The following is a 25293-nucleotide window of genomic DNA, read 5'->3' as shown; positions in this document are numbered from 1 at the left end:
GGCCCTTTCCAAGGCCTTCTACTTGAGGCGGTTTTATGATTATACAAACTGTGGTAGTATGACTAGAGGTATTACGGTACCTGGGAGTGTGAGCTGCCATTGGTGTAGAGGGCTCGGTGCTCATTGGCCCAAGTATCGTGTTTTCTGTTTTATTGGCCAAGAGGAAGGTAGCTCCGCCTATGAGGCGGGTTATAAGAATCTGTGTTCCCCAGCAGCCAGGCCATTTCTGTACGTCTGCTGCCGGGCTCATTTCTTGCTGATTAAAGCCTTTTGTTTCGGACTTCACCTACGTTTCGTGTCCATTGATTATGCATCAATTTAATCAGCAACATTTTTAAAGGATAGAGCTCTGCATCAAGCCGGAGTGTCTTCGACTCAGCCCTCACGCAGCGAATGTAACAGCCACATTTAAGCATTGGCTGGCTTGCTTCAACAGTTACCTTAGTACGGCGGAAAACATCCTGACGAAGGAGCAGAAACTGCACATCTTCCACTTGTGCGTCGGCACCGCCATATACACGCTCATAGAGGACACGACAGACCACGACGCGGCTATGGACCTGCTCAAAGGACATTTCATACGGCCGGTAAACCAAGTCTACGCTCGGCACTTACTAGCCACAAGGCAGCAGATACCTGGTGAGTCACTGGACGATTTTTACGGTTTCCTCCTCGTGCTGGGGAGGAACTGCGACTACCCACAGGTGTCTACTGCTGAGCATACTGAACTCCTAATTCGAGACGCCTTCGTTGCAGACATGCAGTCCTCGCAGATCCGCCAAAGACTGTTGGAAAGCGGAACTTTAAGCCTCACGGAGGCACGGGCCCACGCCTCCTCCCTCGATGTCGCGAACCGAAATGCACGCTCGTACGCCCCCGACGCCGCGGCGGCCCCCTTAGCAGCGTGGAACTCGGCCTCTCTCTCCCCCACGGACTTGAACCCCCCCCAGGCCTGCGCCGCAGGGCGCCCCGAAAAACCAGCGTGGCCCCCGTTGCTATTTTTGCGGCTAGGCGCAGCACCCCCGTCAGCGTTGCCCAGCCCATTTCGCAACCTGCAAGGGCTGCGGGAAGAAGAGCCACTTTGTGGCCGTTTGCCAGGCAAAGGCGGTAGCTGCGGTCCCAAACAATGACCGCGGGACTCCCCCCTCGCTCTCTTCAGGGGCCCTGTGCGACCCGTGGACCTTGCTGCCCCCAACGCCACGTGCGATCTCCGGGCGCCGCCATTTTACGCACCTCCGACTCCATGTGCGGGGAACGGGTGCCGCCATTTTGTTCACCCCCCACCGTGTGCGAGCGACGGCGCCGCCATCTTGGGTCGGCTCCAAGGGCCCCGTGGGTGACTATTCCCTGCTCCATGAAGACTCAGACTATTTGCCACGACTCGCTTCAGTCACGTTGGATCAGTCTCGACCCCATACCCTCTCTACAGCAACCACAAAGATTTTACTCAACGGCCACGAGACGAACTGCCTGCTGGACTCTGGGAGCACAGAGAGTTTTGTCCACTCCGCCACGGTAAGACGCTGCGCTCTCCCTGTCTACCCGGTTAAGCAATAAATCGCCCTGGCCTCCGGCTCTCACTCAGTACAGATCACGGGGTGCTGCATAGCGGACCTCGCAGTCCAGGGGAGGGAGTTTGAAAACTACAGGCTATACGTCCTCCCTCACCTCTGCGTGGTTAGTAACCTCCAGAGCCTAACATTCAAATTCGGCGGCCCTATGCGCCCCCCTCACTGTCTGCAGCCTCACGACCCTCAAGGTCGATCACCTGTCCTTGTTTGCAAACCTCACTCCGGATTGCAAAACCTGTCGCCACCAGGAGTCGATGGTACAGTGCCCAGGACCGGACGTTCATCAGGTACGAGGTCCAACGGCTTCTGAAGGAAGCGGTCATCGAGGCTAGCAACAGCCCCTGGCGAGCACAGGTTCTGGTGGTAAAGACCGGGGAGAAGAATAGGATGGTCATAGACTACAGTCAGAAAATCAACAGGTTTACGCAGCTGGACGCGTACCCTCTCCCCCGTATATCCGACCTGGCCGGATTCCAGCCACGCCCCCGGTGTCACCCCCCCCCCCCCCCCCCCCCCCCCCCCCCCCCCCAACCGCAACCCGCAACTGCTTCCGGCAGGCGTTCCCCTCCCTGGCCCGCTGACACCCTTACCTGCGCTGCCTAGAGGACCGGACGACCCTCGCCGGCTCCGACTAGGGGTACGGACGCAGCCACAAGGACCGGATCATCGCTTCCGGAGTCACGGACGATCACAACTCCAACGTCTCCAGCGAAGCTCCGCAGGTCGCAGAGGACGTCCAAGGCCCCCGATCGGCTGATCGAGTCTGTGAGAACTGTTGATGGACCCTTGTTCTTGCTTGTTCTCTCGTTTTTTTTCTCTCTAACCTGTATATAGTTACTGTGTTCTGACACGACCCTGTACATAGTTTTCGGGCCAGAGGGCAGCCACCGTTGGAGAGGTACGATCCGACATCACTAGTCATACTAGCAGTCTCTTACCCACTCGCACGGGACCCCCCCCGCGGTTCCTTTCTCAACAACGGGTGAATGTGGTAGTATGACTAGGGGTATTACGGTACCTGGGAGTGTGAGCTGCCATTGGTGCAGAGGGCTCGCTGCTCATTGGCCCAAGAATCGGGTTCTCTGTATTCTTATTGGCCAAGAGGAAGGTAGCTCCGCCTACGAGGTGGGATATAAGAACCCGTGTTCCCCAGCAGCCTGGCCATTTCCTGTACGTCTGCTGCCGGGCTCACTTCTTGCTGGTTAAAGCCTTTCGTTTCGGACTTCACCTACGTTTCGTGTTCATTGATTGTGCATCATAAACCATCAGAGGATAGTTTATTATACTTGTTTTAGCTAGACAGATACTGGGAAATGACATGCAGAGCAAATTTGCAGTTTTCTATTCAAATTAAGCACTGCAAGATTTTTCATGGGGCACTTAACATATTTGCTTTTGTAAATATGAGGGAAACTTTCCTAGGTAAGAAAAATGCATGTAACCTTTAATGTAGCAAGCATCTCGGATTACTGTATGGAGGGAGAGGAGGTTAAAAAGAAATACGCATCGGAATAAATTGCAGCTAAAATTGATGTCCAGCAGAATAAATGTACATGGTGAACATTTAAAACTGTAAGGTTGTCTGAATTTTCTGGATGACAGCTGTGAGCAAACACTTTGTAACGTGTTTACTGTGCCTATCTATTCAATTTAAATGCTAGAGGGTCCTCTTATTCTTGATTATTTTCCTCAACTCTGATTTATTCCCTCCTTCATTTACTACCTGTGTCACTGAAGGATGCAGAATAAATTGATGCATTGTACCATGAACTGTCAGGATCTGTTGACTGCTGTCCTGGTCATGTAAATAGGACAACTCTCTATACCTCCACTTGAAGTAATGTACCTATTTCATTTGTAGAATAGAAGATACAGCCTTCGTGATTCACGATTATAAGTTAATGAGCATCTCAACAGCAACTTCTAGTTTTTAATAAAGCATCCCATGGGAGTTCACAGGAGCATTATAAAAAAAAAATAATTAAACCACGTTAGACAGATGGGCAGAAGCTTTCTCATAAAGGTAGGCTTTAAGGTTCTTGTCTTGTAGGAAGGAAGGCATAGGGAATCAAATGTTTAGGGAGGGAGTTCCGTGTTTAGGCAACCAACCACTGATGGAGCAATGAAATTTGGGAATGCTCAAGGGCCAAAATTAGGTGAATACTGCTATTTTGGAGGATTGTGGGACTAGAGGACATTATAGAGATGGGGAACGTGAGACAATGGAGAGACTTAAAAACGAGGATTAGAATGTTTAAATCAAGGCTTTGTTTTCCAGGAGCTAATATAGGTCAACAAACAAGGGTAAAAGGTGAATGGGAATTGGTGTAAGTCGGGGCACAGGTGGCAAAGTGATGAATGACATCAAATTTAGGGGAAGTAGAACGTAGGACTTTCTTCCCAATGTTTTGCTCATCCAGTGCTGGATGTCAAATACGCAGTTTGATAACTGAGAAACAGTGGAAGAGTTGAGGCTGTGAGATAAAGCTGGATATCATCAGCGTATGTATGAAAGCTAATGCAGTGCTTTCAGCCAGGATCTTCTGGTCCCGCTGAATGTCACTGGACATTTGGCTGGCCTATCATATCTTGCTTGATTGGTCCTGCCACGGCGAGGCCGTAAACCCCTAGCCTTTAGAACAGCAGCTCGATAAGAAATAGGAGGGGACTAAGATTAGATGCTTGGGGAACGCCAGAGGTAACTGAAGCCATTGTCTTCTGTCCCAATCCAAACTCCATTTCCCACCTATCAATGCCATCCTTCTCCCTGATGATTGCTGGGACTAAACTAGTCTGTTTGAAACTTTGGCCATATTTAGCCCTGTAATAAGTTTCCAATCACATATTTGTGACGTAACCAAGGCCATTTATTTTCAACTCTGTAATATTGCCTGACTTTGTCCTGACCTCAATTCATTTACCACTGAAATCCTCAGTTCATGCCTTTGTTGCCTCTATACATGAGTATTCCAGTAAAAACCTAGCTGCTCTCCCACATTCTATTTGCAAACTTGCTATGGCATACAGTGGTAGCAGTGTGTATGATATACAGATACATTGCAGTAACTTGCCAAACCTCCTTCGACAGTACCTTCCAAACCTGCAATATCTACTCTTTAGAAGGACAAGGTCAGCAGATGCACGGGACGCCACCACCTCTAAGTTCCCCTCCAAGCCACATGCCACCCTGACTTGGAACTATATTGTCATTTATTCACTGTCACTGGGTCAAGGTCATGGGGCTCCCTTCCTAACAGCTCTGTGGGTGTACTAAAACACATGGACTGCAGCAGTTTAAGAAGGCAGCTCACCATCATCTTTCCTGGGGAAATTAGGGATGGATAACATTGCTGGTCCAGCCAGCGATGCCCTCATCCTGTGAAAGAATTAAAAATTATCACCAATGGTCATTTCTGATGTATTCCTGTTGAATGCTGTTGGTAATGCTGTTGAACATCAAGTGCAGTTGGCTAGATTTTCTCTTGTTGCAGATGGTCATTGCTTGACATTTGTGATGTGCAAGCAAAATCAGCAGCAAATTTCCGCATAGCAAAGCTCAGCAAATAATAATCAAATCTTTGCTTGGATTTTTCTCCTTGTTAACCCTGTCCAGCTAGCAATGCTGTTTTATGACCAGCACTTAGAAGTCCAGTACTGTGAATGTAAATCCATGCTCAGCATTAAATGATGGAGTTTTGGCACTCCTTTTTGCCTCCTGCAGAAAAGAGCTGTTTAATTTTGTAGTTATGGCATTCATTTACATTATATTCTTGTAAAATGTGTTGAGGCAGTTCTGGACTGATAAAATTTGCATATTAAGCACATTAGAGATCTTTAGAACAGTTATTAAGGCAGGTTGAACTTGCCCTTTTTTTCCCAACAATTTTCACTGCAAACACCCCCCCCACAACTGCTTTTTTGAAACTACATTATTCCACTGACTACTGATGCTGAAAACATGGCCCCGAATGGTCCTAACCTATTATAAATGATGTCTAGGGTGGCCAGCCAGACATTTAAAAGAGTCAACATTGTATTATTGGATAATCTTTTATTTTGGGAAGGGGTGTGGAGCAGCCATTGAGCAGCAGTTGTGGAAAAGTAGTGCTGAGGTTGTTGTATTACGAGTCTATTACGACTTTTCGAACAGCGAGCATGTTCTGGAGAAATTAGACAAAATAGATAGACTCATTGAGAACCAGCAGAAATATTTGTATCCAAATCAGTGTCTCTAATGCAATACTACTTCTTTAAATTAAGACTTAACTCACTTCCTGAATACTCAAAGCCAGTCCACTATCGACAAGGCTCAAGACAGGAATGTGATACTTTCCACTTGCCTGGATGAGTGCAGCTCCCACAATACTCAAGAAGGTTGATACCATCCAGGACAAAGCAGCCTGTTTGATTAGAACCCTATTTGCCACCTTTAACATTCTCTCCCTCATCCACTGGTATACAGTGGCAGCAATGTGTGCTGCCTACAAAATGTACTTCAACTCACCAAGGCTCCATCAACAAACCTTCTAAACCCATGATCTCTACCCCCTAGAAGGATTAGGGCAGCAGATGTGTGGGAACACCATCACTTGCAAATTTCCCCCTTTTTGCAAAACTATACTTTATTCATAAAGTGTCTGAAAGAACATTGCAAACCTTTTAAATGGCCATCTCACAAAGAGCAATAATAGTCAGGTTTTCTATCTCAATCATGTTGCACTCTGAGGTGCTTCAATATAGTCAAAGAAACATCACAGATATTTCAAAATGGCCAATACAAATGATGCAATGGTATTTAAGTTGCCTCCATAGATCAAGATGCACTCTGAGGTGCTTCCATACAATTTTTATACATGTAATATACAGCCCGAAGGGGTTTCTATACAATTCTCCTGCCCTTAGTTCACAATGGTGAAAGGTCTTGGACCGCAATCTTCCCCCATTGTGCCTCGACAGCGGCTCCCTCAAACTTTGTTGCTATATTTACTCGCCATAAATGATGGCAGTCAATAAGGTTGCCCTTTGTCTCGATATTGATATTATATTGCTTTCAGAGTTGCCAGGTATCAAATGATACCACCACAAGGTTCAACCGGAAATCGATCAAAGACCCAACAACCAGTTAGTTAGTTCAAGTTCAATAATACTTTATTTACACACACGATTAACTTACACATGCAACATAAACACTACGAGCTAAATTACACCTAACACTATGACAACCTGTACTTAACTTCAGGCACCCGGCTTAGGTCAGAGGAACAGAGGCCTTTGTTTGAATCTGGATCTGAAGAAGTAACTGCGGTTCAGTTGGCTCATCTGTTTGGTAGCGAGCGTTGAACTTGGACTTACTTGTGGTGCTGCAGTTGGAGATAGACGTTGCCGGAGCGCCAGGTCCAAAAGAGATCCAACACATGGCAGTGTCTCTCTTTATCCTTTGGGGGGGGGGGGGGGTTTCATGCTCTTTTGCGCGGTCCTTAGGTTTGGACCCAATTAATTGGGCAGGTCTCGATCACTGCCTTCGATCTGAGCCAATAAAGGGGCGGGTGCCTTGGTGGCTGGGCATGTCCTAAGCGGTCATTGACCTTGCTGTTCATGCTTCCTTACTAAGGAGAGTGGCTCCGAAATGTCTGGAATTGTCTCGGATACCCGAGTATCAGTCCTTTGTCCTACGGAGATTGGTCATTAAAATGCTAATCGGCTGGGGGTTTCTATGCTGTCTGGATTGTCTGCTCACAAATATACATTCAAGCTCTGTACCTGCCTGAATCTTACATTGGCCATATTTCCCTTTAGGCTTTGCGGACGTTCATGTTTCTTGTTGGAAGTGGCCATCCCAGATGCCTACAACTTTAATGTATCCCTCAGCACATAGACCTGGGCTTTGGAATATGCCAGTCTGCAGCACTCTATCGGGGACAACTCCTTGCCTTGGGAGACCAACAGGTTTCAGGCAGACCAAAAACTGTCTTTCACCTAGTTGTCAATCCTCCAGCAACCCAGATGATATTTATCTTGGCATTCACCCCTGGGAACAACCCGTAGAGCCGAAAGTCTTGTGTCACAGAGCTGCTCGGGATGAACCTCGACATAAACCACCTCATCTCTCTCCAGGCACATTCCACAAGGAGGTTGGCAATGGTCTCTTTACCACAGCCACATCTAGGGCATTGTGCAGTTTGGAGTGAAACTCGGGGCATGTAGGGAGGATCTGATGGGGTGGGCCTTTCTCACCACCAGTCAAGTCTTGTTGCTTGTTTGAAAGTTCTGGTGATGAGGCATTTTGCTAAATGACGTTGAAAGGCTGCCGAGGGATCCACCATCTCCTTTTCCCGTAGGGCCTCTGGAATGTTGTGTGCATACGACTGCCTGGTGGACTTGTGGTCGAATGTGTTTCTGTACATCCATTTTCCACGAGGGAGTGGTGGTATGGCCGAGTCCAACAACTTGGAGCATTCTGCAGAAGCATGGCCAAACGCAGGCTTTGCAACACCAGTGACAAATAGAACCTCAGCACGTGGTGGCACTTGGTGTTTGCGTACCAAGGATCTATGCACGGCTTGATGCAACCACACGCAAATCCATCAACATTCGTGTGATATTGGACACTTTTTTCCCCCCTTTATCTGGAGATTTTTACATCGTGTCCCTGCAAATGCAATCCATTTTCAACCTCCACATTATTGAATCCCTGCAGTGCAGAACGAGTCCATTCGGCCCATTAAGTTGACACTGGCTCTTGGAAAGAGTACCCTACATGAGCCAGCCTCCACCGTATTCCCATAACCCAGCAACCCCATCTAACCTTTTGGACACTAAGGGACAATTTAGCATGGCCAATCCAAACATTCTGCACATCTTTGGACTGTGGGAGGAAACCGGAGCACCCAGAGATGCCCACACAGACAAGGGGAGAAAGTGAAAACCCCACACAGTCACCCGAGGCCAGAGTTGAACCCGGGTTCCTGAGGTGTGAGGCAGCAGCGCTAACCACTGTGCCATCATGCCACTTCGTATGAAGCGGAAAACAACATGGGTGATTGCCACAGCAAAGGAATAAGGAATGGACCAGATCTGCTCCACGTACAGTGACACCCAGTGCCTCACACCTGATGATCAAGTTTTTAACCTGCATCACTTCCACATACCCAATTTTTGTTTCAAACCTATTTCCTTCTTCCGGTCTCTAATCCATGCCCTGGTCTCTCCAAACTATATCCTCAGCACCATTAGACTGTCCGACCTGACGGTGATTGGAACAAGAGATCAGTCAGCCCAGTTTACAAAGAACATGGCATCGCTTATGCCACAGTTTACCTTGGCACTTGAGGTCTGTTCGAACTGGGTGAATATATTGATCAGCCTGCGCATCGACAGCGGATCTGAACAGAAGATGGTGATGCTGCCCATGGCAGGGAGGCTTTGACTTGAGTTACTCCGCTGCTTGGGATCATCACTCCTTTTATGCTCAAATCCTTCCTGATGGGCCATAGCAAAGGGTTCCATACAATACATTGAACAGGACTGGAGAGATGGGGCAGTCCTGCTTGTCTCCAGATAAAATTCAAAAACTTTCTGATTCCACTTGTTGATTGTAGCTGCGCTACTGATGTTTGCCTGGAGCTGTTGAATCCAATGTGGACTTCCTCTCCCAATCCCATTTTGGGAGCCCATCTATCATGTAGGTGTGTGACATCTGTCAAAGCCCTGCTCCTGGTTCAGGCTGATGAGACAGGCATCCATACCCTTGTCCCACACATAGGTGATCATAACCCTAAGGAGTATAAGGCAATACGAGATCATCTTGCAAGGTACATCACCGATCTGGTCAGGGTGGATCACCGATTCCAGATCAGACTTGACCCGTTTGGCAGTGACCTTGGACAGTCTTTTACACTCCATATTTAACAGTGAAATGGATCACCAATTTTAAATTTCCTCCCTTTCCACCTTCCTTCTGTCGGTGAGTGTAATGGTACCTTTCCTCATGGACCAGAAGCATACTTTTGTATACTTGCAACACGTCTGGGCCAATCCAGTCCCACAGAGCCGGATGCAGCTCAACTGGTAAGCAGTCTCTTCTGGGAGATTTATTCTTCTCAAAGGACTCGAGCCTTAGTCAACTTATCCAGATTTAGCAGTTTGTCCAGAACCTCCTGCTGTCTCCTGTAAGGTCTCTATGATGGGTGACTGGGGTGTCTTTGGGCTTCACATCATATAGTCTGGCATAAATGATTTTGCTGATCCTCAAAATGTCATACTGCGATGACTTTGTGATGTATGTAGGAATTTCAGACGTATTGTATTATAGGTATTTGGTGCAGTAAGGTTAAAAACTTTGGTTAGTGTGTGTGTGTGTGACTAATGAAATCATGCTTGGAAATTAATCTTAGTCTTGAAAGGTTAAAGCCAGGGGTGAAATTGAACCACCTTAAAAAACTTGGGCTGATGGAATTTTGTCTTGATTAAGTGGATTCCCCAAATTAGATTTCAGCTTGTTAAGATGATATTATTTGGTGGAGCTAAGGCGTCTGGCCTTTTTAGAAAGCAGTTCTGGACACAGCTTCATTCGGCTCAGAATTGAAGTCTTTAAAGACTTGACTGAGAACAAGCTGAGGAACATCTTCTGAAAATATTCAGCCAAAGTTTCTGAATGGGCCTGACAGGATTCCGATCTTGTCTTTAAAGCAGTGTCAAAGGATTTCTCTTTCTCAAAGGCCGTCTCCGGAAAGAAATTTCTATGTACCATTGGTAGTTAAAGTGAATTGAGAGCTGAGATGGGTTTTCTTCTTCTTGTTTAAATGAGATAGCAGTTGAGGGTATTGTATTCATTGTATTGAGTAGTATTGTTAAGCTATTTTCTGGTGTGATGTTAAAGATTTTAATACTGTGTTAGTAATAAAGTTTGTTTTAATATACTATATTCCTATTTCTTTTGTGTAATCACTGCTGGAGCAAAGTATCCTTTCCTCACAGTCTTGCAAAATTAAAATCAAATATTGGTATTTCTGTCCAGTATGCCAGCCGCTGTTGGGGTCTGGTCTGAGATCGTAATACTTTACTAAGCCATCTGCCTCCTGCAAATTCCTCTTCAAGACGCACATTATCCAGACTTGGAATTATTTACTGTACCTTAACTGTCACTGAGTCATGATCCTGGAATGCCCTACCTAATAACACTGAGTGTACGTACAACACATGGGCATGCAGAGGTTCAAGTAGATGGCTCACCATCACGTTTTCATGGGCAATTAGAGATGAGCAATAAATGCTGGCCTAGCATTGGTATGATCGTGACACTAACATTAATTGGTGACTTGCATGTTAAGTAGTAATATTGTATAATGTGTAGTGTCGTAAGAATGAAGCTTATCCTATTATTATGTTTCCAGGAAGCCAGTGCTCTTTTGCAACAGTATAGACACCTAATGAAGAATGTTTTAGAAGATGCTAGGCTGGTTAGACTGCAGCTTGAAGGAGGAGCTATCCTGGCCAGACTGAGAAAAGAGGAGTCATTTATCTCTGGAACAGGAGTGTTCAGGTAACTTCAGCAATATCTTTTATGAGAAAATTTCAGAATCTTGTTTGTTGAGAATTCAGTAATAATTTGATTGCAAATATATTAACATTTTATCTGGTAATGTTCATAGATGTTGCATTATATATTGTGTTGGATTTGGGGTATATTGAATACCTTCTACAAGTTGGAATTCCACATTAAAAGATGGTCTTTACCACCTGAATTATGGAGAAAATTACGTAGATTTTCACTGCATTATTAATTAAACCACTTGCTTTAATAGCATAGGTGGATACAGAATTAATTTTAGGAGAAACTGGTCATTCATCAAGGTGCCAGTCAATCCTGCCGAGAATAGCGAGAAGGAAATCTCGGTTTCCTGCCTGTAGTGGTGCTACATGTAGTGATTTTGTGCATCTTGAACCAGTTACTTATTAAAGTGGCAGGGGCCACAACAAAAATCTGCCATTAATTTGGCACTAGATTTACTGTCACGTCACAGATAAATGGGTAAAATGTTACATTGATGCTAGAAATTTTTCTTTTCTGAAGTTTGCAAAGTTACATTATTGTAGTAGGGTAGAGGCAGCAATACTCCAGATCAAACAGTGTGCAATCTCATCTGCTGACAGTGGGTATTTGTCCATGCAAAGAAAGAAAGGATTTGCACTATAAAGCAACTTTCATGATCTTGTCACATTGCAAACGCTCCGCAGCTAACAAATTCCTTTTGCATTACAGTCACTGTTGTGATGTAGGAAAAGAAGAATTTCTTGGCACAAACACCTCTGCCTTGAAATCCAAAGAAGTCAAAAACGTACTTAATTTCTTAATCCATTTTAGAATGCTTTTGCTTTTATCATTTCCAGCATTTGTGCTGGGAGTGCGTATCGAGAGATTACATGTATTCATCATGTGATATTTCTCATCTGTGGATAGAAAATCATGGGCTCACATGTGCAATTTTTGACTCTGCATTTGGTGAGAGAACTCAATGAAAAATTCAAGGTTTAGAATCCCTAGGTTCTTTGTATGTGCATCCAGCAAGAACAGTTCTGCACCTAGTGCACTGAAACAGAAAATCTCTCCTTAATACTTTTTGCTTCCTCTTTGAAATTTATCCATGATATTTACTTCAAAAATATATTTTGCAGACTGTTTTTAGAAAGATTTTAAAGACTGCAGTACCATCACGTTTACCCTGAACATTGAGTACATCCTAACCAAACTGAAAACAATTCTTATAAAATGCAGCTCTCGGCTCATAAAATGCAGGTCACATCTTAAAACTATCCACGAACCTGTTCAAATTTGTGACAACAGTCTTCCATAAATAGGCGGCAGGGTGGCACAGTGATTAGCACTGATGCCTCACAGTGCCAGGGACCTGGGTTCAATTCCGGCCTTGAACCACTGTGGAGTTTGTACGTTCTCCCCATGTCTGCGTAGAATTCCTACGGGTGCTCCAGTTTCCTCCCACAGTCTAATAATGTGCAGAGTAGGTGGATTGGCCATGTTAACTTGCCCGTAGTGTCCAAAGGTTACACGGATAGGGTGGGGGAGTGGGCCTTGTTAGGATGCTCTTTCAGAAAGTCGGTGTAGACCCAATGGGCCGAATGACCGCCTCCTACACTGTAGGGATTCTATGATTCTGTGATAAAATGCCTTTCTTCCAGAATTTTCTTGGTATGCTGAAATTTGACTTCTTTATTGTTGTTGTATTTTTAAACTCCCAACTTCAGTTCTGGCTCTGCCTGTTTATCTTAAATCTCACACAAAACAAACATGTCTTTTGGGCTATTTCCAACTTTAAATAAATTTGAAGTGTAAGTTTGGTCTGAAAGAGAGTGAAAATTATCATTTAAATAGAATTAAATGGACTGGTGGAGCAGTGGACGAAAATTGAATAATCTGATGGCACTGAACCCGGCCTCTCATGGAAGGAACCTAGGCAAAGATCTGCAGGTGAGGTGGGTTGGCCATGCTAATATGCCCCTTGGTGTCCAGAGATCTGAAGGCTAACTGGAGGTACGGGCTTATAGGGATAGTCTGTATAGTGGGTCAAGGTAGGGTGCTCTTCCGGAGAGTCGGTGCAGACTCGATGGGCTGAATGGCCCCCTGCACTATAGGAGTTCTATGGTTTTAAGATGTGACGGTGTATAAACTGACTCATCTCTGTCCCCTCACTTTTATTCTAACAGTCACATAAGTTGATGTTCTAATATTCATGTACAAACAATATGCATGTGATATCATGTCAGGGAACTCTGCCGTATGCCATCTAAGCACCCACTTAAAGAAGTGAAAATGAAGTAAAATTTTAATAAGGCTCAGTGAGTCCAAAGGAAGCAAAAGGAAATGACAATTATTTTACAATAATTATATACATGAGTACTGGTGGAACCTCACCGAGTACTCTCTCCTATCCAGACTGGCTGAACTTTTATACAAGTATAGATAAGCTACCCTGCCTCTGGAGGGGGAACGCATACTCCTCAAGGAGCACGGGGAAAAAAATCATCCCACATCGTATATCCCGTGCAGAAGGTTATTACAAATTACAAACTCTTCTCTCCCCTGGACGATGATGAGGGCAAGATGAAAAAGTTGCAAAAATCGGTGAGCGGAGGAGTAGGATCGGCCGGCGTATACCTTGCCGGCGAACAATGTGTTCGGCAGGAACACATAGGTTGATCATCGGCCAAGAGCAGTGAAACTACAAGGTCAGAGATCTCAGACATTTCCGTCTCCATGTCGGAGTGTGAGGACAGAATGTCAGGCATGTCTGAGTCGTGCGAAAATGAACGTGTCTCAGCAGCAGGCCATACAGGCAATGGAACTGAAGGATCCGAAGAAGTCTGCCATAGTACGGGATGAAGAAGAGACCGCCGGGTGCGGATATGATTCGGGTATTGCCCCAAAAGCTGTCCACGAATCTGGAAAGATACAGGACCCAATTGGCGGGCGATGATCCCAGAGAGTCAGCAAGTGCCTTCGGCAAAGTTACAAATATAGATCACATTGCCTGCTACGAAGAATCAAAGAGATTGACATCAAGCCGGGCATCGCCATTGCAATTCTTGGTTTGGCACACCTTAGCGCCAATGGCCGGCATCAGCAACACAGTTATGTCTGAAATAACAGCAAATAACCCATTAACAGCTTGGCCGGGGTCACACTAGTCAATATGTGAGGAGTGGTCCTGTACGAAAACTGGAATCTTGCCAGCCGGGTATCCATAGAGTCCACAGTCTACTTCTTTAGGCCCCTTGTTACCATATGTACGGCTCTCTGGACCGCCGCAACCCAAGCCAATAAAGGGAAAGGCGGGGGGGAGAAATGGTAGCCGCGTTTGGAATGGAACAACGGTAATAGAGATAACGGAGCTCCGTGGCGCCTCGTGGGGACCATTTTTATCGGCTGTACTTTATCTGCTACCGGTTGTAACCCTTTGTGATCGACCCAGTAGCCCAAATTTACGACTCGCTTGGCATGAAAAACACATTTCTTCCTGCGTAGACGGACTCCATACTCTGAGAATCTCTGTAGCACCGCCTTGATGAGCCTCAAATGCTCCTCCTCCGTCGCCCTAGTGATCAAAATGTCATTGAGATAGACGGCAATGTGCAGCAAGTGCACAAAATGCCCTCTGTTACATGCTGAAACACAGCATATGCTGAGGAAGAGCCAAACAGAAGCCGGGTGTATTTGTATAGACCCTGTGTATGTTGATAGTCACATACTTCCTCGAAGCCTTATCCAAACGTTGCTGTAAATCAGCATTATTCATGTTGAGTTTAGTAAATGTCGATCCACCAGCCAACGTGGATCCTCTATCCTGGGCAACGGGTAACAGTCTAACTGAGAAGCTGTGTTCACTGTTAACTTGCAATTGCCACGTAGGCAAACTGGCCGATCCGGCTTCAGCACCAAGACCATTGTCGTCGCCCAGTTGGTAAAGCGCTCCGGCTAGATGGTCCCAAAACTTTCCAACTGTCGAAGCTCAATCTTGGCCTTCCCAACAATATTGTAAGCCAGACCCGAAAATATTGAGGTTGGGCTTTGGGTCCACCTGGATAGTAACCATGGTCACCTTTTTTAAAAATAAATTTGAGTACCCAATTATTTTTTCCAATTAAGGGGCAATTTAGCGTGGCCAATCCACCTATCCTGCACATCTTTTGGGTTGTGGGGGTGAAACCCATGCAGACACAGGGAGAATGTGTAAACTCCTCACGGACAGTGACCCAGAGCCGGGATTCGAACCCAGGTCCTCAGAGCCGTAGGCAGCAGTGCTAACCACTGTGCCACCGTGCTGCCCCACCATGGTCACCTTAATGGTACCGAGGCCTAGCCGAAAAACTTCGGGGAACTTGCTCAATACCGAGCATAAGCCCCCTGTCCCCACTTGAAAAACATATTGCCAATCAGTCTAAAAGTGGCGCAACCAATCACGGCCCAACAAGCTAGGGCAATCGCCCTGTACCAAGATGAGAGGAAGGTGCTGGGGCTGATCACTGGAAGCCACTGGAGTGAGCGTAGACCTCGCTATATGCGAACATTCACCTGTGTACATGATCAACTGAGCTGCAGAGCCCTTCAATAACAAAGCACTCCATCCGGAGTAAATGTCCATTGACCTGCACCCGAATACAGATCGGGTCATATGGGGTGCCTGATGAGATGAGATGCCTGTCGGCCTCATTCTCAGCCTCTTCCAGGTTGTCCAAAACTCAAGGCTTTGCCACGGGGTTGACGCCTACCATCACCAGGGCGTCTGGGCACAGGTTCTCTTGCCACCGCCGGCTACGTCTGGCCTGATGTCCGCACTTCACGCAGGGCGTGGAATCGCTGTCACTGGAGTCCAGGTACGGTGTGCGGCACGACTCTTGGCCCCTGGACCAAAGGCTGGAATCGTTGCAGCGTTGCTTCCGAGCCATAGAGGAACCACGTGGGAGTGGAGCCGGACAGCATACACTTCTATACCCTGTACCTCTTCTTGAGAAAAGGAGATTCGTAGCGCTTGTTGAAATGTGAGGGTACTTTTGCCCAGAAGTTATTTTCCAGGTTTCATTGTCGTTTACCCCGCAGACCAGACGGTCGCAGAGCATATCCATTAAAACAGTGCCGTACTCACAGTATGCAGCGATATTTTGAAGTCTCGAAACAAATTCTGCAATGGATTCACTCAGGCATCATCACTCACCCAACTTTATACCTTAGTCCAGAAGAAAATAACATCCACGCAGGGAGGTAACTCAGCTGGATAGGTTGCACGTCAACAGCTCCAGGTTTACCCTCATCGCCAGTTTAATAAGAGTTGGGGAGTCCAAAGAAAGCAAAAGTAAACAACATTTATTTTACAACAGTTATATACATGAATATTGGTAGAACCTTACGAGGTACTCTCTCGTCTGTCGGTTCCATACTGGCCGACCTTTTATGTAAGTACGGGTAAACTATCCTGCCCCTAGTGAGAGAACTCATACTCCTCAAGGAGCCATGGATAAAACAATCATCCCCACACTGTGCGTCTTGTGTGGGTTATTACAAAAATCATGTCCTGAAGACTTCTCTTTGGTTCTCTTGAGGTAACATTAAGCAAACAGTAAAGAGGAGAAAATTGAAGTTTAATTGCATGATGATGGTATATTAACCATGTATGCATTATTATATCAAAATATTTTCCTTACTGTTTTGCCCACTTTCCTTTATGTTGTATAACTAAATGCCTGTGAACCACAAAGAATCTCATTGTCAAGATTTGGCTATACATATAAAAAAACACTGCAAATTGGGAGGGTTGATCAGATGGGTCTGTCCCAATCTTCCTTCAGGTAATGTACTACTTGGGGAACAATTATCCATTTTACTTGTTGGTGAAGAAAGGGCCAGAAAGTACAGTTCTAATATTTCTCACTTTGGAAAATTGTGTCTTTTTCAAATTAAAGCAACAAAGAAAAGCTTGAGAAACCAAAACAAAACTCCTCTTATGTGGTCAATAGTGTAGGACAAAATTCTGAACTGTTTTTAAGGAGGTCAAAATTCTTGAGTGGCAAAAACAAAGTGTTCCTGCATTAAATCTGATACAGATCTACTGCTATCAACAATAAAAAAGAATTAATGGTGCTACATAGGACATAAGATAAAGTCATAGGACGTGGATAAGCTAACAGAATGTTCAGACAAGTGGAGTGTGAGATGATGCATTTTGGCAGGAGGAATAGGGGAAAGCAATATAGACTTAATGGTACAGCTCTAAAGAGTATGCAGGGACAGAGGGAACTTGAAGTCCGAGTGCACAGAACCTTAAGGTGACAGGTTCCATTGAGTGAATAGTTAGCAGAGCATATGGGATCTTGGATTTTATAAATAGAGCTACTGAATACAAAAGCACGAAAGTTATCGCCTAACCACTGCTTCATAAAGTATTCACCTGAGGAAGGAGCTGTGCTTCGAAAGCTAGTGATTCGAAACAAACCTGTTAGACTTTAGCCTGGTGTTGTAAGACTTCTTACTGTGCTCACTCCAGTCCAACGCCGGCATATCCACCTCATACAGTATTGCGTCTGGTGCAGGTCACAACACTTAAAGAATAATGTAAGGGCTCTTGAGAGGGTGCAGTGATGGTTTACCAGATTAGTTCTAAGGATGATGGATTTTAGCTGCAAGGTTAGATTGGAGAGGTGGTGTTGCTCTCCCCAGAGCAAAGCAGATTGATGAGAGGTGTTCAAAATTATGACATACCATTAGCTGCTGATACAAGGAGTAGGGATGCAGTTAGCAACAACGCAGTGCTGGATTTCACATGCCCTCTGACAACACCCAGCTCTACCTCACCTCCATCCCCCTCAACGCCACTACCGTCTGTGTTGTCTTTCTGCTTGTCTGACATCTAGTATGGATAAATAAAAATACCCTCCAGTTACATATTAAGAATACAAAAGCGTTTGGTCCCCACAACAAACTACAGAATCCATCCCTCACCCAGCAACTGTCTGAGGTTGAATCTTCGTATCCTTGGTATTGCATTTGATTCAGAAATGAACTTCCAACCACACATTCCCTCTACCACCAAGACCTTTTCACCTCGCACCAGGTCCTGTTCATCCATCACTCTGTGACTTGTGTTGGCTCCCTATTCAGCAATGTATCAATATTAAAACTCTTGAATTCAAATCAAAATTTTTAATTTATTTTTTCCTTACTCTCGGGGTCTGGTTTAGCACAGTAGGCTAAACAGCTGGCTTGTAATGCAGAACCAGGCCAGCAGCGCGGGTTCAATTCCCGAACCGACCTCCCCGAACAGGCGGTGGAATGTGCTGACCAGGGGCTTTTCACAGTAATTTCATTGAAGCCTACTTGTGACAAGAAGCTATCATTATTATTATATCCCTCTTTGGCCCTGCTCCTCCCAATCTCCATGGCTTCGTGGTTTTACAAACCTTTAAGATCTCTCTGCTGTTCAGATTCTAGCCACTTATGCATCTCCATTTTAATCCTTCATTGGTGGCCATGCCGTCAGCTGCTCGGGGCCCTAAGCTCTGGAATTTCCTCTCAAACCTTTGTCTCTCCACCTCTTGCCTCCTTAAGGCACTCTTTAAAATGGTATATCTGCTCAAGCTTTTAGTCATTCAGCTTAAATGTCATGGATTTATAGAATAGCTACAGCACAGAAGAAGGCCTTTGGATTTGTCATGTCGATACCAACTCTTTACCAGTTCTCCTCCCATGCCCTTTCATTGTTGCCGTGCAATTTCTTTATCCCCTTCCCCTGCTTATGCAATTTCCTTTGGAAAGCCCCAATTGAATTTGCCTCCACCATCCTTTCAGGCAGTACGTTCCAGATCATAATCACTTACTGCGTAACAGCGTTCTTCCTCATGTCACCTTTGATTCATTTACCAATCACTTTGAATCTATGTCCTATTGTTTTCAACCCTTCTACCAATGGGAACTAGTTATCTCTTCTGCCTGTAAGTTTTGTCGGTACATTCCTGGAGTGCGAAGGAACTGGAACAGCAGGATCCAGGGGAGGCCGAGCAGAATGTGAGTCAACCGGAGCGACAGGGCCCAGGAGAGCCTGAGTAGAGCATAAGGCAACTGGAGCGGTAGGCCAAGGGGGGCCTGACTGGAGTGTGAGGCAGATAATGCGGTGGGGCCCAGAGGAGCCTGAATGGAGGGCAAGGCAGTTGGAGTTGTATGGCACAGGAAAGCCCAAGCAGAGTGTGAGGCAGCCAGATCGGGGCCCACTGCCTTCTGCGGAAGTGAGTGGTAGACTGTGTGATGGGGTGGAGGGAAAGAAAGCGTGAGAGGGGATGGAGAGAGAGTGAGTGATTCACATTGTCCCTTGGCTAGGATAGCTCGAGGATGTGAAAGCGGTATAGTGTTTGTATTCCCTGCTGGCAACTTTACATGGAATTTATAACACAGAAGCAAGCCATTTGGCACACTCAATCTGTGTTGATTTTTATATTCCCTACACACAATTCTCCTCTCGCCCTTCTTGATCTTACTACAGGTATCAGGATAATCCACAGCTGCTTTCTTTCTCATGTATTTATCAAGTTCCTTGAATATATCTGTACTAGAATCATAAAATGGTTACAGCACAGAAGGTCATTAACACCTTGCCTTTGCCTCAGTTCTTTGTCCCAACAGAGCTAGTCCCACTTTTTAACCTTTTCCCTGTAGCCCTCTGAAATCTTTTTTCTTCAGATAAGTGTTCAGTTTTCTTTTGAAAACCACAATCTGACTTCACCATATGCTCAGGCAGTGTATTCCAGATCCAAACCATTTGTTACTTAAGGATGATTTGCCTCATGTTGTCTCTGGTTCTTTTGTTAATCACCTTAAGGTTCTTGACCCTCTGTCAATGGGAACCGTTCCTCCCCATTTACGCTATCCAGTCCCCTTATGCTTTTGTACATGTTGAACAAACCTCCTCTCAACCATCTCTTCAAGTAGAACTGCCCTCAATCTATCAAAATAAGCAAAGTCTCTCATCCTCAGAACCATTCTTGTAAATCTTTTCTGCATCCTTTCTAAAACTTAGATGTTGTACCTTGTAAACCCAAGTCGAGGTTATAAATAGAATCAAGGAAAGCAGTTGTTCCTCTACATGCCATTCCCCAGTCAGAAGTAAGTAAAAGTTTCCTGTAGTTAATGTATTTAAGAGGCTTAAATCAAATCATTAAATGGATGCATTATGAAATTCTAACTGCTAAAGATTACGAATTCAAAATACCAATGTGGTTTAAAATAAAATGCCTACAAGGACTGATATTTTCCACTTAAAAAGTATTGTTTTACTAACATTTGGAGAATAACATTTCCTAATACATAGGAAAACAATGCAATAGGTTTCAAAATTATATGGGCAACACAATTTCTTAGAACTCCTGCACCTCAGAATTACACACTACATCACTGAATAAGTGCTTTTCCAATCTATCAAGTAACTCAAGTTCTCCATCAATGGAACAACTGTCATTATGTTTTCTAGACCTTCTCTAAAACCTTCACATCCTTTTCAAAGAGCCATGCTTGGAAATGGCATAATACTCTGAAACATTGTTTTATAAAGGTTCATCACACCTTCTTTGTTTTTGTACTCTGTTTATAGAGGCTAAGATGCCACTATGCCTTTTCAGCCACTTTTTCAACTTGTCCTGCCACTTTAGATTTGTGCATATATACCCCTGATCTTTCTATTCCTGCACCCACTTTAGATTTGTACTCTACTTTATATTGTCTATCCATTGTCTACACAAAATGTATGATTTTGTACTTCTACACACAATTTTGTCTGCTACATGTCCACATGTAAAGACTTAATTACCTGCAAAGACTCACATTCAAAGTATCGTCTTGCATCATTGACTTTGTCTGTATATGTGTTTCTGGAACCCATCTCTTCATTCACCTGAGGAAGGAGCTGCGCTCCGAAAGCTAGTGATTCAAAGCAAACCTGTTGGACTTTACCTGGTGTTGTAAGACTTCTTACTCTGTTCAGTATTTAAGCTATCATATCAAAATATGGGCAGCAAGGATTATTCGCTGACCATTTGGCTCGTGGCTTTGGTGCAAAACCCAAGCACATTTGAACAACATACATATAATGCCACTCATGCTGGCACACAAATCACTGGTGAGTAGAGCTTTGGTGCTCAAGCAATGGTTCTGCTGTCTAGACAACCCTGGGGAGCTATGCAGTACTTGCCAGAGTGTGCCATGCTTCCTTGTGGCCTACATGACTGTCATCCTTAGGGCACAGCCCATGACACCAGGAATACGGCGAACAGCTGAAAATAAAGTAGAAGGTGTGAGGAAGTATATAAGCAACAAACACACCTTCTTTCTGGCTAGGCTGTCCATGATTGCCTCATCTGTCTCTAATACCAGTGGCCAAAATCCCATTTTACAACGTTCACACACCTGTTCCTTCTGTCACTGGCCATCACAGCACCCTTTTGGCCGCAATGTTGATGTAAAATCCATCACGAAACAACCATTCCAAGTCCACCTTGTCTCTCAAAACCAAAACCATTTAATATTCCAAACATAATGCAATGAATCCTCCTTGTGTCTTTCCTCACTTTTCGGTGTGTTTTCCTGTTTCAGTGCTATTGCAGTGAGTGCAGTATGGTTGGTGGAAAGCTAGTGACATTCACTGGAGGAGACTGCAGATAGCCTTGCAAGATGACCTTGAGTAGCTCTGGATCTAGAAGGCCTGACTTCAGAATGCACTACCTCAGCATGAGTGGCAGCAAATGCAAGCTGGCTGACTAATGAATAATAGCAGTGGCACTGTCAGAGTAACAGTAATAGGAGAAACCATCCTGTCCTCAGACAGAACAACTCCACAAAGGCACTTCTGTTCCCGCAGGAATTCCCCCAGCATTCTTAGTAATTGGTTGTATCATAGATGCTGGACTGCAGTGACACTCTGCAAGTTCCTTTGAGCACTGTTTGCCACATGGTGGCAGCTAGCTGAGATTTTCTGACCTCAGTCTATATTTCCACTCAGCACTTGAGAAGTTGGGCTTTTGCTGCATGTGTTGCAATAGAAGCTGAGACAGCAACCCTAATATGCCAAATAATGGTTGATGGAGTTAATCAGCAGTTCCGTGCTGAAAAGGATGGGCTTCAAATTCTGCACAAAGCCCGGTGCCAACTGGTGATGGACTCCTCCACGCTCCTTGATAGTGAAGGTAGGTTTTCTATCAAGGGGCAGCACGGTGGTTAGCATAAATGCTTCACAGCTCCAGGGTCCCAGGTTCGATTCCCGGCTGGGTCACTGTCTGTGCGGAGTCTGCACGTCCTCCCCGTGTGTGCGTGGGTTTCCTCCGGCTGCTCCGGTTTCCACCCACTGTCCAAAGATGTGCGGGTTAGGTGGATTGGCCATGCTAAATTGCCCGTAGTGTCCTATAAAGTAAGGTTAAGGGGTGGGGGGTTGTTGGGTTACGGGTATAGGGTGGCTATGTGGGTTTGAGTAGGGTGATCATAGCTCGGCACAACATCGAGGGCCGAAGGGCCTGTTCTGTGCTGTACTGTTCTATGTTCTATGTTCTGTTAATATATCAAGCATTTCACTGATATCTAACATTTCACTGTGCATGCCTATCAGGTCGTTTCAATGCGCTGCCTCATCTATGCCCTCTGCAGCAGAAATCTTGTGCAGCCTAACCCTCCACAGATCTAACGCCTGCATAACCCTTCCCCCACACTATCTGCAACCTGCTCATGCTTGATGGTTCCACTGTGTGCACATCCTGCTTCTATGCTCTGTTAGTATTTGATCTGGTGGTTGAGACTGAGATTGCATGACAGTGTTTCTTCATCCACCTGGCCAGGTGGCAGTTCTTGAATATCTAAAAAGGAGAAAAACTGTGGCATTGCAGTTAGGGAGAAGAGGAAAAGCAAGAGGTACGTGCCGTGGGATGAAAGGATAGTAGAATGTGAGACAGTGGATTGGGTAGAAATACTCGTCATTTTCAATGGTTTCTGCCCTACCACTGGCCATAACCTCAGGAATGAGCGTGCCAATGACAACCAGCACTGTCTCAAAAACAAAGAAAATTACAGCACAGGAACAGGCCCTTCGGCCCTCCCAGCCTGCACCGATCCAGATCCTTTATCTAAACCTGTCTCCTATTTTCCAAGGTCTACTTCCCTCTGTTCCCCGCCTGTTCATATATCTGTCTAGATGCATCTTAAATGATGCTATCGTGCCCGCTTCTACCACCACCGCTGGCAAAGCGTTCCAGGCACCCACCACCCTCTGCGTAAAAAAATTTCCACGCACATCTCCCTTAAACTTTCCCCCTCTCACCTTGAAATCGTGACCCCTTGTAATTGACACCCCCAATCTTGGAAAAAGCTTGTTGCTATCCACCCTGTCCATACCTCTCATAATTTTGTAGACCTCAATCAGGTCCCCCTCAACCTCCGTCTTTCCAATGAAAACAATCCTAATCTACTCAACCTTTCTTCATAACTAGCACCCTCCATACCAGGCAACATCCTGGTGAACCTCCTCTGCACCCTCTCTAAAGCATCCACATCCTTCTGGTAATGTGGCGACCAGAACTGCATGTAGGATTCCAAATGTGGCCTAACCAAAGTCCTATACAACTGTAACATGACCTGCCGACTCCTGTACTCAATACTCCTTCCGATGAAGGAAAGCATGCTGTATGCCTTCTTGACCACTCTATCAACCTGCGTTGCCACCTTCAGGGTACAATGGACCTGAAATCCCAGATCTCTCTGCACATCAATTTTCCCCAGGACTCTTCCATTGACCATATAGTCCGCTCTTGAATTTAATCTTCCAAAGTGCATCACCTCGCATTTGCCTGGATTGAACTCCATCTGCCATTTCTCTGCCCAACTCTCCAATCTGTCTATATTTTGCTGTATTATCTGACAGTCCTCCTCGCTATCTGCAACTCCACCAATCTTAGTATCATCTGCAAACTTGCTAATCAGACCACCTATACCTTCCTCCAGGTCATTTATATATATCACAAACAACAGTGGTCCGAGCACGGATCCCTGTGGAACACCACTAGTCACCCTTCTCCATTTTGAGACACTCCCTTCCACCACTACTCTGTCTTCTGTTGCCCAACCAGTTCTTTATCCATCTAGCTAGTACACCCTGAACCCCATACGACTTCACTTTTTCCATCAACCTGCCATGGGAAACTTTATCAAAAGACTTACTAAAGTCCATGTATATGACATCTACAGCCCTTCCCTCATCAATTAACTTCGTCACTTCCTCAAAGAATTCTATTAAGTTTGTAAGACATGACCTTCCCTGCGCAAAACCATACTGCCTATCACTGATAAGTCTATTTTCTTCCAGATGTGAATAGATCCTATCCCTCAGTATCTTCTCCAACAGTTTGCCTACCACTGACGTCAAGCTCACAGGTCTATAATTTCCTGGATTATCCCTGCTACCCGTCTTAAACAACGGGACAACATTAGCAATTCTCCAGTCCTCCGGGACCTCACCCGTGCTCAAGGATGCTGCAAAGATATCTGTTAAGGCCCCAGCTATTTTGACCCTCGCTTCCCTCAGGAACCTGGGATAGATCCCATCCGGTCCTGGGGACTTGTCCACCTTAATGTCTTTTAGAATACCCAAAACTTCCCCCTTCCGTATGACAATTTGACCTAGAGTATTTAAACATCCATCTCTAGCCTCAACATCCGTCTTGTCCCCCTCCTTGGTGAATACCGATGCAAAGTACTCATTAAGAATCTCACCCATTTCCTCCATCTCCATGCATAAATTCCCTCTTTTGTATTTGAGTGAGCCAATCCTTTCTCCAGTTACCCTCTTGCTCCTTATATACGAATAAACTTAACCCTGTTAGCCAAAGATATTTCATGACCCCTTTTAGCCCTCTTTATTGCGCGTTTGAGATTCATCCTACTTTCCCGATATTCCTCCAAAGCTTCATCAGTTTTGAGTTGCCTCGATCTTATGTATGCTTCCTTTTTCATCTTAGCTAGTCGCACAATTCCACCCGTCATCCATGGTTCCCTAATCTTGCCATTTCTATCCCTCATTTTCACAGGGACATGTCTGTCCTGCACTCTAATCAACCTTTCCTTAAAGACTCCCACATTTCAAATATGGATTTACCCTTAAACAGCTGCTCCCAATCCACATTCCCTAGCTCC

The 25293-nt window shown here is 45.3% G+C and overlaps 1 protein-coding gene across 1 annotated transcript in view; it reads left to right on the top strand.

Moving 5' to 3' along the window:
• Positions 1-25293, top strand: part of LOC119970889 — a gene marked incomplete at its 5' end in the record, with an annotated part of 434610 nt that overhangs the window by 275940 nt on the left and 133377 nt on the right. Inside the window, 1 exon segment of the mRNA XM_038805997.1 lies at positions 10964-11112. Coding sequence (XP_038661925.1) covers positions 10964-11112 — 149 coding nt within the window.

This window comes from Scyliorhinus canicula, chromosome 9, assembly GCF_902713615.1.
Source record: "Scyliorhinus canicula chromosome 9, sScyCan1.1, whole genome shotgun sequence".
In the NCBI taxonomy this organism is placed as follows: domain Eukaryota; kingdom Metazoa; phylum Chordata; class Chondrichthyes; order Carcharhiniformes; family Scyliorhinidae; genus Scyliorhinus; species Scyliorhinus canicula.
This window is presented reverse-complemented; position numbering and strand designations above follow the sequence as displayed.